The following is a 14557-nucleotide window of genomic DNA, read 5'->3' on the forward strand; positions in this document are numbered from 1 at the left end:
AGAGGAGAGAGGAGAGAGGAGAGGAAGACAGGTCAACCCTACAAGAGGGAACTCCAAAGCTGGGTTAAAATAGAGAAATTTATAAAATACCCTTAAAAGATAAAAATTTATAAAGTTTTTTCTTTTATATGTATGATGGCCATTATGATATTAACTATTAAGTTCATTGTGTTGTTTTCAATTTCACCAATAAAAGAGGTGAATGGTTGATTTAATAGAATGCATCACATAATGTGGAATGTGGATACTTTAACTGTTTAACAAGTAAGAGTTTAATGAAAGAACATTAAATGGGCACCCCAACTTTTTCTTATCACACCCCAATTTTTTAAATTATTTCACACCTCAATTAAAAATTAAAACACACTTTCCAAATATTACATAAGCTTGGCTCAAATTATTTTCTCAAAATTAAAAGAAATTTTTATAACACTCATTCAAATGATTTCGCTGTTGTTTACTGTTATGATTAGGCTCATACAAAATCCTAAACACAAAAAATACAAAATCTAGCAAAAAAATACAAGAGAACTTCGATTAAGACCCTAACTTTTACTTATTCTCAATCATTCATTTATTTTCTTGGATAAATCTCCATTTCGTGCGTTGAATATGACGAAATTCCGAGTAGGGTACACTGTTTATTTAAATTCTCAAAATATGCATTTATCATTTTTATAACCTACAAACTCGAGAGTTATTCATTGATTATAAAAGTGATGAATTCATTCAAAGTGCATGTTTTGAGAATTAAAATGAACGATATACCGAAATTGGAATTTGAATATAAGTTGTGCACGTTTTGGGAAAAATCCTTATTTTCTTTATTTTTATTTGGGGTGAAATAAGTAAAAGTTGGGGTGCCAATTGTAGCTCTATTAAATAAATAGAAGTTTGATAATTATAATTTTAGTACAGTAAATGCAAAATAAAAGTGGTGTATCTACAATAGATCGGTGTTTTAATAAGAAAGATTATATTGACACACCAACCTTTACTTATAACACAACAATCCTTTTGAAATACTAAGGCTGCCAATGTATAGATTGATTTGTTATACATAGAATTTTTTGTGTTAATAAAAGATATATTTAAAACTGGAGTAAAAGATACATATATAACAAGAACCGTTGATTTATTAAAGACTAATTGATTAATCCATAATGACAAAGTCAGGATTTAGAAAATTCTGACAAGAGAAAAATTATGAGCCAACTTTGAACTAGTACATCCTATTCTAGTTCGATCGTATCCAAACCAAACTACCTAGATTTTGTTGTGCAGAAGCGTAAAAAGAGTAGAGATAAAAGAACAAACGAACACATAAGATTTAAGTGGTTTGTCAAATTGCCTACGTAAATAGAGGATAAGGAGAAAAAATCCACTATCAATGATAAAGATTACACTCTCTATCCACAGTCGCAAAGAGCCTCACAGAGCAAAAACATGAAGAAATCCTATTCAAAAATTATATATATATAAATATATATACCCAAAAAAATTCACCTAACTTGACTTTGCATCGAGAAAAATCCATTTTAATATTGTCTTGCCTCTTGAAGTCCAAGCCTAATAAAAATGGTAGATATCTCACAACATCCTTATTCGAAAAAGACAACCAAATAGTATGATCTAATTGGATAGAATCAAGAACACTAGAAAAACACACAATTCTATGAAAGAGGTAGATACATTGTAAAAACTAGAAATTAAACCCTTTTTTGTAATAAAAATCGAAACATGAATGACATGCTCCAGTTAGAAGATGACTTGATTTTGAGGTGTCCTTCCTTTCAAAATTTTGGAAAAACTTCTCCTTTTAATGACATGTGACCCCTCATGTTTTTTTTTTACGTACCGATGACATGCCCATCCAAATTTTGGAGAATATTTGAGATTCCACCCTATGTTTTCAAATTGATAATGTTACCCTCTTGATCTTAGTCATTACTTATAAAATAAAATAAAAATGACCTCAATACCCTTATGAACATTATGGTTGTTGTCGTCATTTTATCCAATTATTCTGAAAAGAAAAATCAAAGATTTTAGATTATTTTTTCATTAGTCTTTAAGAGAAGATCAAGGTCTCCAATATTCATCAAGGAAGGGGTCATGTGTCCTAGATTAAAACCTTTGTGTTAGTCAAAATGCAAATATCCAGCAACAGCTGCTATGGGTAGTTTTTTCAACCTAAATTTTGACCTACCCAGGCCTCTAAAACCTAAAGCCATTTAAGGTTATTGAGTGAGAAAGAGAAAGAGAAAGAGAGGAGACTCATCCTCTTGGGAGGAGACAAAAGTCCTCTGTTGTAGACTTGGATTAAAAGCATAACTTTTTTTGGGGTCAAGTTATCTCAAATAAACTTTTTATTTTATTTTATTTTATTTTATTTTTTTATATTATAATATAGATGTAAGAGGTATACTTGAATCAAGATTGGTGGAGATTCAAACAGTGCCAGATCTGTTGCTTGTACATCTCTACTTGTGGGGCCTATCAAATGATGGGTCCCAAAACCTTTGCACGTGCACCACGTGTCCTGCACTCATTGAGGAGTGAGGATCTCTCCACTCTTTAAACAACTACAAACCTCACATTCTCCTCTCTATTATTTTTCTACTGAAGGAAACATTTGGGTGTCTGATAGAACATCAAAGTTTGATACCACCACCATCCCATCCGTATCTTTATCATATAGTTGAATGAAGATCAAATGATCTAATTTGTAGGACAGTCTGAATTTTGCTTGCACACCATAGTTTCATTAATATGTAGTTATGTTAAAAATTATCCTTTAATATATATTTATGTTAAAATTTTATAATTTTTCATAAAATATGGCATATTAGAAGATGCTTAATCATATTTAGATAAAAAAAAATTAAATTATTAAAAAATAATTGTTTTTTATAAAAACTATAAAACCCGATTGACTCAAAAGAGTTTCTTTAAATCGGCTGATATTTTTAAAATCTAACTTGTCCATGAAATACACTGAGATGACGCACTACGACAGATAGGGGCGGAGCCAGGATTAAACTAGTTAATTGGAGGGGGAGGGGGCAAAAATTGGAGGAAGATGAGAGAGTAGGGGCAACAAGATCAAACGGGTATGTCAGTAATTCAAAATGTAAGGATATCTCAAATTCAAGCATAAATTCAAGGGTATCCAAAATGTCCTAAAAAGTTAAGTGGGGGCAATTGCCCCCAATGTCTCCTTACTAACTCCGCCCCCGACGACAAAGGTGGGACCAACGAGGTATCACAAGTGGACTTAGATTGTTTTCATCCAACGGTGGAGATTTTTCTTAATTTAAAAAAAAAATCAATTGTTTTTTAAGTAATTTATTTGAAAGAAGAGTTGAGGTTGCCCAATGCCAAGAATGAAAAATTTTCAGAATATTTTGTTGGTTTCTTTGTGTCCGTTTAATACTGTACTGAGATGCTCCTTTCTTGGATGCTTGCAGGGAGAGAATTCTTTCACTTTAACATATTTTATTAATTATTTAAATGTACCCCCACAACCAGCCCACTATCTAACCTTATGCTTCATAATTTAATAGTAACTATAATTATATTTTATTACTAAGTTAAATAATCTGAACTTTGAAGCCCTTTCACACTATTAAAAATGTTATGAAAGTCAAATTGGCCATTAAACCCACTGGTGGGTTGGACTGGATCAACCATAGGGTTGCAATTTGGGTGGGCTGACCCGAGTTCAACCCGGCTCAGTCCGATTGATGGGAGAGCTTGGACTATGGGTTAGAATAACTCAACCCGACCTTAATTCAGGTTGAAAGTTCGGACAACCCAACTCAATATGAACTCGAGACTATATATATTTGTATTAATTATATATATTTATATAGTATTTTTCAATTATTTCTTGTTTAGGATATAATTTTTTTATTGACATTAATTGTATTTTTTAAGATATATATATATATATATATTATTAATCATAGCTAATAATTTCGCAGTTATGATAGTTGAGAAAATAATGACGTTTTGAAACTAAATAGCTAGAAGGGCGATTTGCAACAGTAATCCACAATTTTTAACTAAAATGCCATTTTCTTATAATTTACCACTCTCTTTTAACATTCTTTTAAAAAACGAGTTGAGCTTGTCTCCTCTCCTCTCCCATATTTTAAAACCACGGATTACATATTTAGTGCTATCATGATTACAAACTTGTTTTTTTCATCTCATTCACGGAGTGAGATAATTTGATGAGACATCTCAATTATCTGAGACTAGACAAAAAAATTTTAATGATTTTTGAATTTATGAGTGCTACTATAGTTTTGCAGAAACATTGGTTCACAATGCTTAATGCATACTTTGAATGCTTATAAAATTATGATGTTCAAATCCATTATTGATAGACTTTAATGCATCTTTTGGGTCCGCTCAAACAGATGTGATTCACTAAGTACAAAATATGAACTTTGAAGTAAGAAAGGGCCAATGCTCTCATACCAAGGTATTGAGAAGGGACTCATTAAGCAATTACAAACCGAGGTAAGAGATTGAAGATATACAAATCAACACCTTGATATAGCCAAGGTGTAACAAGGAAGGAATTAAACCTAAAAATCACGTAAGTAGACTATAAGTTTAGTACAAACTGAGATCACCCAAAATAGAATATGGTAGGACCATAGGTTGATATGTGTAGGAAGACAAGTTATGAGCAGCTCAAAGGGAATCAGTAGCCTGTCAAAACCAACCTAGAGGAGATAAAATCTCTTTTAAACGTCGAGTCCCCTCAGTCATAGCAAGAGAAACATAACTTATCAAAATAAGAAAGTGTGACATCTTGACACATCCGCCCCAAAAACACAAAACTAACTTCATAAAAGTGCAGAACCTGAGTTCTTAGATTCATTTAAAACATTTGTTAAAGTAATTCACGTCTAAATGATAGTGCATATTTTACCCCAAACCTGAGTTTTTATTCGATCCTTAACCCATTCCTGATCTAAATCTGAAAATGGTGTTTTAACTTAGTCTGTTCTTAATCAAGCGTTTAACTCGTATCCAACCATACTCATAATTCACAAATGGCCCCAAACAAGTATCTAAGCCTTAACACATCCTCTCACATGGATAAAAATAAGTAAGATCTTATCACACTAATGGGACACCACACATTAAAGATCTTTTTACTTTGCATTGATGACTTGCAACACTTACACATTGTAGACACCTCAATTTGATTGAACATGTCTGAGTGGTCGTTTGAATCCATGCAACGAGGATCAAATTGAGAGAATTTTGATTTAAAAAATGAGATCCACTTGGACCAATTAAAGATGATCAATTTTGTTCATTAAAAATTAAATTTTAGTTGGCCATATGGCCTGCACCGCTAAACATAGCTTTGTCTGGCCAAACATAGCTTTAGTCAAGCCATTTCTTGTATTAATCTTACCTTTATGATGAGTGCGCAAGCTTAAAATGACACTGGCCTTACCTTAAGTATGGTCAGGCATAATTCTTTCTGACCGTACCTGAGGTACATCCAATTCAGTTAGGTAGTTAAAGAGCCCATGTGGGCATGAGATTTTCTACATGAAATGACCCTCTAAATCCATCTCTTAGGGACTTATTCTCCAAGAAAATCCTCCATAATTCTCTTTCTACCCATGTTTTAAATTTTCAAATCTCTCCCACCAAGGACCTTTTGGTAATCTTCTTATTCTCCTAAACTTGACCTCTTGCTTAGTCTCTATTCAAGCACAATTAGCTCTTCTAACCTTTGTTTCTTGAGATACATTAGGCTCAAAACCCTCTTCTACCCTTCTGATATTTTTCAAATATAAAAAAGATTCCATGGCATTCAAGGTAAATTGATCACTTTCAAAGTTTTATGACCATCTTATCCAACCTCAAGAAGTCTCTAGAATTTGTGTCCAAAGACCTTTATATCCTTAGTTCATTAGAAAGCTAATGTAAGGAAGTTATCAAAATGGACAAAATCTTTATCAACTTACATGTCATTTGGCTTAGATCTCTTACAATTGACCAAAATCATAAGGTCTAAGACCATTCTACTCCCACTAAGAATTCTTTAAAACTTTAGGTGCAAAGACTATCTGATCTCTTGATCATCAAGATTGACGTGACTTTACAAGAGGTTAAAGATCATTAAGGTCAAGGTTAGAATGTGAAATTGACGTTTTTCATGAAGATTTTTCTTAAAATATTTGGAAAATCAAGGTTTTAGGACAAGTTTACCCCTAAGAGTCTCCCAAAGTCCTATAAATAGGAGACCCTTTCAAGGTAAAAAGAGATGAAGAATTAGAGTTCCAAAATTCTATCAAAATCATTTCTCAAAGTTCTTAAGCCTTTCGAAAATTCTATCCAAATTATCTTAAAAAGAATAATCCAAAAAAGAGAAAAATGAAGAAGAAGGTGGGAGAAGTGCTACTACAACTCCCTTCTTTAATCTCTCATCCCTACATCTCCATTTTTTTACTTTAATTGTTTAATTTCAAGCTTTCATTTATGTTTATTTAATAATGTAGATCTATAGGCTTTAGTCTAAGGGCTTGCGGGTAGAGAGTAATCTCTCCTAAATGTGATATCTTTCAATAAGTCCTTAATAAACTCCTTAAGAGTATTATAATAGGTTGTCTTTAATTTCTTTACTTATGCAATTTAAATCCATAGTATAAATGTTTTAGTTTCTTTATTTTTCTTGCATTCTAAGTTTCCTAGAATAATGATTTATTTATTTGATGGCAATAGAGTTAGAGTAAATCTTCTTAGGAGGTAATCTTTTCTTATTAAGTCCATCACATGCATACACATTCCTGTACACACCACATTCTACTTTACAAAAGGGTTAAGAATCAAAGGTGATGATCTTTTTAGATCCTCACTTAACTTTCTAAACCAACAAAAAATAGTCTTAAAAAGAATACAAATCTTGCATGAATGTCTATAGTCTTTCCAATGGTGGTGTCCAACCCATGGATACATCCTAAAAATTAAATCAATAAAAAGTAGTTCTCAAGTGAGTACATAATCTTCATTTGAAGCCTAAAGACTCAAAATGGAGGAATTCAAGTGGATTCACACCAAAGTCTTTGGTTCACAAAAAAATCCAGCAAACACCTATTTCTAGTAGGGACTTTCTCATCATCTTAATTTATCAGTTTTCTAGAAATAAACTATAGTCAATTTTCCTTAATTCTCTCTCTAACTCCTTTTACTTTCAAAACTTAAAAAAAATAGTTTTAAAGCTTCATTTATGATCAACCATCTTAAGATGGGAGGGACAAGGTGCCTAATACCTTCCTTGTCCCTTAACTGAATTCTCTTACCTTGAACTCTAGGTAGACCTTTACCTATCCTATTGGATATGAGAATCACTACAAACTAAGAAAAATTAATTTTGAAAATAATTTTATGGTGTCCATTTACACCGTAATTGAATGATGGTGACTCCAAAACCCATGTAGATGAACTCAAACCTCCCCCAAAGGTTTCGAAGCCCACATCTCTACACTCATCAGACTGAAGTCCCACTAACAAGTGATGGATCCATCTCCAAAGCACTCAAGTGCATTCCAACTGAACAACTAAACTAAACACTTGGATCAGTCGTGTAATGACACCTATATTTCGATTCGTCTGTAGATGTGTAGATTTCACCATTACGACGGCCACATCTACTAAGGATTGGAGTTGCTACCATTCATGTTGTAAGTGGGTGTGAATGGTCACCCGATGTACATTTTTTGAAAAAATGACATTTTGACATTTTAGTAACTGCGATGGATAAAGTACTAATCAAACCTTGAGATTCAGGATAAGCAGTTCGGTTGGAGAAAATGGAAGGTGTTAGGCACCCTTTTCTCCCCGCCAAGTGATGGTTACCTCAACTCAACTCGGTCATTTCGATTAAAAAAATATAAAAACAAAGTGTCACGTGTTGATAATATGTACCCTAAGTAGGGATTTGCTATCGGCTCGATCATAGGATCATCTCATTGAAGGAGATGATCCTAATAGACATGCCTTGATCATAATTCACATTTAAAAAATGTAGGCTAAGATTATGGACCCATTCTCATGAGTTGAGAATGATCAATTTTCCAAATGCCTAAAAATGATTTAGGGATTAAAATCGATTTTGTTTTTAAAAGGGGTTACAATCATTATACTTTCAATCGGACCGAAGTCCAATCTACAGGCGATAAGAGAGGGGAGCATTACATCTTAAAGGAATTCTAAACAAAATAAAATAAAAGAGGAAGGGGGTATTAGAAGAGGAAGATGTAGAGGGTAGAGGAGAAGAAGGGGGGTGTACTTTGAACCCACCTTGAAGCTTCAATCTTTATTTTCTTCTTCTTCTTCAATGTCTTCTAAGGTCCTTCATGATTCATGAGAATGAAATTCTTTTTTTTTGTGTGAGAAAATAATGAATAGATGAGTAGAGAGTAGAGTGATGTTTGTGAGACTTAGTAAGAGATTTTTTGTGAGAGTTGGGAACCATTTTCGGGAAGAGAAAAGGGGTTTTTATATATGTTGGAAGGGTATTTTAGGGGTATAATGGGGTGAAATGTGGGAGAGTAGAGAATGGCATATGTTTTAAAGGTAGGGGGTATGAAATTAGGAATTGAGAGAGGGGTAATTATGTAATGGAAGTAAATGGGTTATGTTTTGATCCAAATGGTTTGGATCTTACCAAAATCATTTGGGTGGAATGTTTGGTGAGATGAAATGATGGGTGTTTAAGATGGTGATTAATTGATTGAGTGATGTTTGATTTAAGAGAATGGATGGTGTAAGAGGGTGGTTGGGAGAGTGAGGGAGATGGTGACATGTGACAAGATGTGTGGAGGTTAGGAATTTAGATTTAATTGATGGGAGAGAATGAGTATTTGATTTGAGAGGATGGGTGTAGGTTTAGGTTGTAGAGATGTGTTTATAGGAAATGATGATAGTAGATTACGGGGAGGTATAATGATGATAGGTTAGGGGGAGGTGTGGGTTGATGTGTTTGATTTGAAAGAATAGGGGTTAGGAAATTATGAGGGTAGGTTAGAGGAGGGTGTGGGTTGATGTGTTTGATTTGAGAGAATGAAGGTTTATAGGGAGTAATGAGGATGGGTTAGGAGAGGGTGGGGGTTGATGTGATTTTTTAGAGAAAAGGTGATGGGTAGATAAGGTTTAATGAAAATTAATGGGGGTAGGTAGTTGGATGAAAGAAGTGAGATGGGGTGATGACATGTGTCATATTTGATTATGAAGATGGTGATTGGTTGATGTGGATAGTGATTTGTGGGTTAAGATTATGGGTTAGATGTGAATTGGATATAGATAAGGGTTAGTGGGCTTTTTAGTGTATTGAACTTGGGTTATAGAATGATTTTGGGTTATTGGATTGGGTAGGGTTTGTTTTGGATTGAATTTTTGAGGGTGGGTATGTTTTAGGTTTTATGAGGTGAAGGATTGGATTTAGGTTAGGGGATGAGGTGAGGGATTGGATTTAGGTGAGAAATGTATTTTGTGAGTGTTGAGGGTTTATGGGTCTTAGGAAGTCTTAGAATTTCTTCGGATTCGGAATGGAGCGGTGAGGGGTAAGGAAGGTGGAGATGGTCCCAAGTCTCATTTTACATTTTTTATCTTTTTAGGAAATTTTGAAATTATTGGATTGATCGAAACGCCATGTGTTGACTTTTTAGGCCCGTCGGAGAATTTTGTTAAAAATCGGGTATTTCTGGGATACAAGGACGGAGCGGTAAAGTTGGAAAATTATAGGTAGGTCAAATTCCTTTGATGGGCCCACTAAACCATTAGGAGGTCTCAGGAGCCTCGATTCGATCAAAATACCATATTTCAATTGATTTGGGCCTTTGAGGCCCGTTGACAATTTTTATTGAAAAATCTGTATTTTTAGGCCCTTTCGACTAGGGGCCCGTTTAAATTGAGGTGTATACATCGTCTATAAAAACGAGCCTGTCAAACAGAGAAAATGGTTGGTTGGTCGATTGGACTAGAACCTTACAAAAAAATCATTTTGCAAGTTTATTATTCATCTTCTTCTTCATTTATTCTCTATTTTATTTGAGTATTAATAAAATCATCGGAGGGTCATTGGCAGACATCACCGGGCCTCCATCCTTCCCACCTTCTTGCCTTTTACCATTCTAGAAGTAACAATCGAATAAGGGAGTCACATCACCATCTTGAAGAGGAAGAGGCCGAAAGATCAAGGTCAAGCTCAACCTCATAAGAAGTCAACCAGATCAACACCAACAATGAAGCTCTTCAAAGCAACTTAAAGACAATTTTCATCTCGAGGAGTGGAAGGCCTAAAAAACATTCCATAGTTACAACACAAATCTTCAATTAATATTCTTGATAAATCCTGAGGAATATCCAGGACATTCTCAGTTACAAAGAAATTTTCTACATGAGTAGCCAACTTTGTTAAAAAATATATGATGCCATATTCATTTCACGCCGTTGAAGTTCAAATCTACAATATAAAAAATTTGCTTCAAAAATCTGAATTTCTTTCAAGAATATCAATAATTTTTTTTAAATCGATGGAATCCATTTTCTGATTGTATTCATATTTCCTTGAAATCAAAGTCCTTGCAATCATACAAATCCTTGATACTACCATCCATTTATCCTACTTGGTAAGACCTCAAATCAATATAAAACAAAAATTTGCATGCAAGTGAAGGGTTGTTGGTTTCCCCTTTGCAATCTTTACAAAATTTTGTGGGGTGCTTGTCTGTCCTCCATTGATCACAAATTGCCATAAAGTTTGTATGCCCCCACAATTTTTTTAAGAAATAATGCAAGAGAGTTTTATGTCTGTAAAACTTTGCTACTTAAAATTTTGCATCTCTAGACGTAAAGTACAAAATTTTGTAAATTTATGACATGCCAAGCATGGCCAATGTCACCTGGACCACCCTAATCCAAATGCCAAATGGGATCACCAAGGGTCTGTTTGGTTGCAAGGAATTCATTTCCAAGGGAATATGAATGCTTGTATTAATTCCAATTCCAATTGTTTTATAATTTCACATACATTTTACGCGGTGAATTTCAATTGATTTACATAGAGGAAATGCATGTGATTTCCCAACAAATATAAGAAAAAGGCTACGTGGAAGCCAAACAAAGGCCCTAGAGTGGAAACCGCCATTGAATCCTAGGGAAGAACTATCCAGAGATCCAAAAGAAAGATATTAGAGCGAAGTCCATCAGAGTGGACCATCGCAAATGTTGCTTGGACAGCATGTTTGTATGTTGCAATCCCATAGATTTGATAGCTTTATGCATAGTTAAACCTAGATGTTTGTGGTGTATTAGTTAGGTTAGTATCACTTGGCATCAAAGTTTGTACAACATCTCATGTTCAAACATTTGAACGTCGAATGAGATGACTTGAGGTGTGGAAAAGTGTATTCTAGAATGAAAGCTACCACAATGCCCAAAGAAAAAGGCTCTAGTGCCTCAAAAAAGGAAGATTATGTTCGGACCCGAAAACATAATGTCTCAACTTCCTTCTGCACTAACAACACCTCGGTGTTTTTGACGTAATGGTTTGGTTCATGTAAGACCCAAATTCTCTTATTTGCATTGCATTCTTAAAAACGTAGTAATTTCTCGAGCAGTTGGAGACTTGGGAGCAACATTTTATTGTATAAAAAACATGAATTGAAGTAGAAACCCAAGATAATCTACTACATGAATGTTTGGCTTTAAGAATGTTAAACTTTGGAGCCCATGGGACCTAAGGGTTCTTCCAGCAATATAATTGTTCTGTCCATTGCCCACCACTTAACAAGCTCACATTTTTAGGATTTCAAAATGAATTGTGATAATCTGACTACCCCACGCAGCACACTCAATCGACTCTCCTGACGTGACAATTTCGAGACTGTAGATCTGTATGCCTCGAGATACAGAACTGCACTTCCTCATAAAATGTGTATCCCAATGTGTACAGATCTACAGTTCTCGAAATTGTCATGTCAGGAGAGTCGATTGAGTGCGACTCTTTCAAAATACCATCACTCAATAGGTCTATTGAGGACAGTTGGGAGGATATTTTAGATACCCAAGTTTTCAAATTGATGATTTGCCCCTCTTGACCACCATTGTTTTGGGAGATTAACATAAAACGGTTAAAATTCTCATAACCTCTAGCCAAAACCCTTTAACATTCTCTAAATCCCATTATCTTCAACCTCTAGAGTGAATTCTATTTCTTTGCTCGACCTCGTTTTCAATTCATCGTCGCCAATGTAACTGATGTCTCTCGGAGAAGACTGCGGTCAAGATGAGTCATCAGTTTGAAAAAGAAGGGTTTAAAAGTCCAAAACCCTGTGAGGTAGGTCTAAATCACCCTATTTCAATGTAATAAAATCTATTAAAACTATACTTAATCAAAATCTTTAAAGGGAAAAAAAGAATTTATTTTACCAAAAAGTGTATGAGGTTTCATTAAAATCACATTTCTGTCCATTGCAGCCTATACCCCATTTGATTAAAAGATCTTATCTATGAAAATTGATATATACCCATTTTCATAATTATTTTGAAAACGTGCCCAGATTTGTAATTTCCAAAATTTACGACTCCTTTTCCGTAATTTATCTTTAAAAAAAAAAAAGAAGGAGAAATTGATAGGTGTAATCTGAAAGACACATGTGGAACACCCACATTGGTTAGAGCCCAAACTGTGAAATCTAAGCTTTGGATTTTATAGGTAAAGCTCATAAAAAAATATCTATAGAATTGGTGGATAAGAGAGTGCCAATTGGTCACAAAGCTTCAATCCAATTCTCTAATGAGAAGAGAGATATAGATATTCAAAGATAAGGATCATTTTACTCTCAACCCCTATTAATACAACCCAAAAACAATAGCCACAAACACACCTCTTTAGCATACCAAATACTGTTTGATTCATTTTCTCTACTTCTCACAATCCTTCCACAACCATGGCTGCTTCTACAATGTCTCTTTCTTCTTCTTCTCTACTAGGAAAGGCAGTGAACCTTTCCCCATCATCAGATCTTCTAGGTGAAGGCAGGATCACTATGAGAAAGTCTGTAGGCAGGCCCAAGCCCATCTCATCTGGTAGCCCGTGGTACGGTGCGGACCGTGTCAAGTACTTGGGCCCCTTCTCTGGTGAGCCACCATCCTACCTAACAGGTGAATTCCCGGGCGACTATGGGTGGGACACGGCCGGGTTATCTGCCGACCCGGAGACATTTGCCAAGAACCGCGAGCTCGAGGTCATCCATTGCAGATGGGCCATGCTAGGGGCACTTGGATGCGTCTTTCCCGAGCTGCTTTCGCGCAATGGGGTGAAGTTTGGTGAGGCAGTGTGGTTCAAGGCTGGTGCACAAATTTTTAGTGAGGGTGGGTTGGACTATTTGGGTAACCCAAGCTTGGTTCATGCTCAAAGCATTCTAGCCATTTGGGCTACACAAGTTATATTGATGGGGGCCGTTGAGGGCTACCGTATTGCTGGTGGGCCGCTTGGTGAGGTGATCGACCCGTTGTACCCCGGAGGCAGTTTTGATCCACTTGGGTTGGCTGATGACCCCGAGGCATTCGCCGAGTTGAAGGTGAAGGAGATCAAGAATGGGAGATTAGCTATGTTTTCAATGTTTGGTTTCTTTGTTCAAGCAATTGTGACAGGTAAGGGACCATTGGAGAATCTCGCCGACCACCTTGCGGACCCAGTTAACAACAATGCCTGGGCCTATGCCACCAATTTCGTTCCCGGAAAGTGAAGAGCCTTCATATAGTTTTAATCTTCAAGTCATGCTTGACATTGTTGTTGGTTATGTAAATTATGAAAATCAATGGAAAGGTGTGAATTTTCTTTACTAATTGGTGATCTGTTCTGGAGTTTATTTTGATCTCAAATCCCCAGAACATATACTTCCAGAAAAACTAAAACAATGAAAATTCGTCTAGAAAAATGATTCTCTGCTCCAAGTATTACTTAGCTTGTTTTAGAAAATAAGTGCATTTATATTTCTATCATTGTTAAAGTGGACATTATTGTCCAAGCTATCTTGCTAGTAAACATAATAGGTTTCCTTTTGGTTTAATTGTGCTTGATATCCATGCAACGAATCCAATCAACAATCCTTCCTCTTGTGATTCATTTGAGCCCATACCTAGTAATCAGGAATTTCAATAAGGTTTGTCTAAATTAGATTCATATTGTAAATCCTGATTTTAGATCTGTTCTGGTGTGTATTTTGATCTCAAAAAGCAAGGTTTTAGAAAAATTGAAACAATGAAAATGGCCAAATCCCTAAGGTTGGTGTGAGATGGCCGAAGCCATGCCTCATGAAGCGGTCTTGAGTTTGGATGCTCTCTCACGGGTAGGACTTGAAACAGACCGGGTTTGCACTGGATATCAGTATATCTACATCCATATCCAATTTTTTTATTCAGATCCTACTAGCTAAAAATCATATTTGAACCATTTTGTTTTCACTAAACATGTATCCGGATCTGATCCGACCGAATTAATTGATTCGGG

At 35.1% G+C, this 14557-nt stretch overlaps 1 protein-coding gene across 1 annotated transcript; it reads left to right on the forward strand.

Annotated features, from left to right (window-relative positions):
• Positions 1-12888: 12888 nt before the first annotated feature.
• On the forward strand, positions 12889-13893 carry LOC147411059 (chlorophyll a-b binding protein 2, chloroplastic-like). Its single transcript, XM_086444118.1, has one exon. It carries the CDS (start codon positions 12993-12995, stop codon positions 13791-13793), a length of 801 nt encoding a protein of 266 aa, XP_086300244.1. The 5' UTR covers positions 12889-12992; the 3' UTR covers positions 13794-13893.
• The last annotated feature ends 664 nt before the right edge of the window (positions 13894-14557 follow it).

The sequence above is a fragment of the Akebia trifoliata genome, chromosome 1 (genome assembly GCF_017979445.1).
Source record: "Akebia trifoliata isolate Shusen 1 chromosome 1, ASM1797944v1, whole genome shotgun sequence".
Taxonomy (NCBI): domain Eukaryota; kingdom Viridiplantae; phylum Streptophyta; class Magnoliopsida; order Ranunculales; family Lardizabalaceae; genus Akebia; species Akebia trifoliata.

Coding starts and splice junctions, on each gene's coding strand:
- LOC147411059 (XM_086444118.1), top strand. CDS start 12,993: ATGGCTGCTTCTACAATGTCTCTTTCTTCTTCTTCTCTACTAGGAAAG.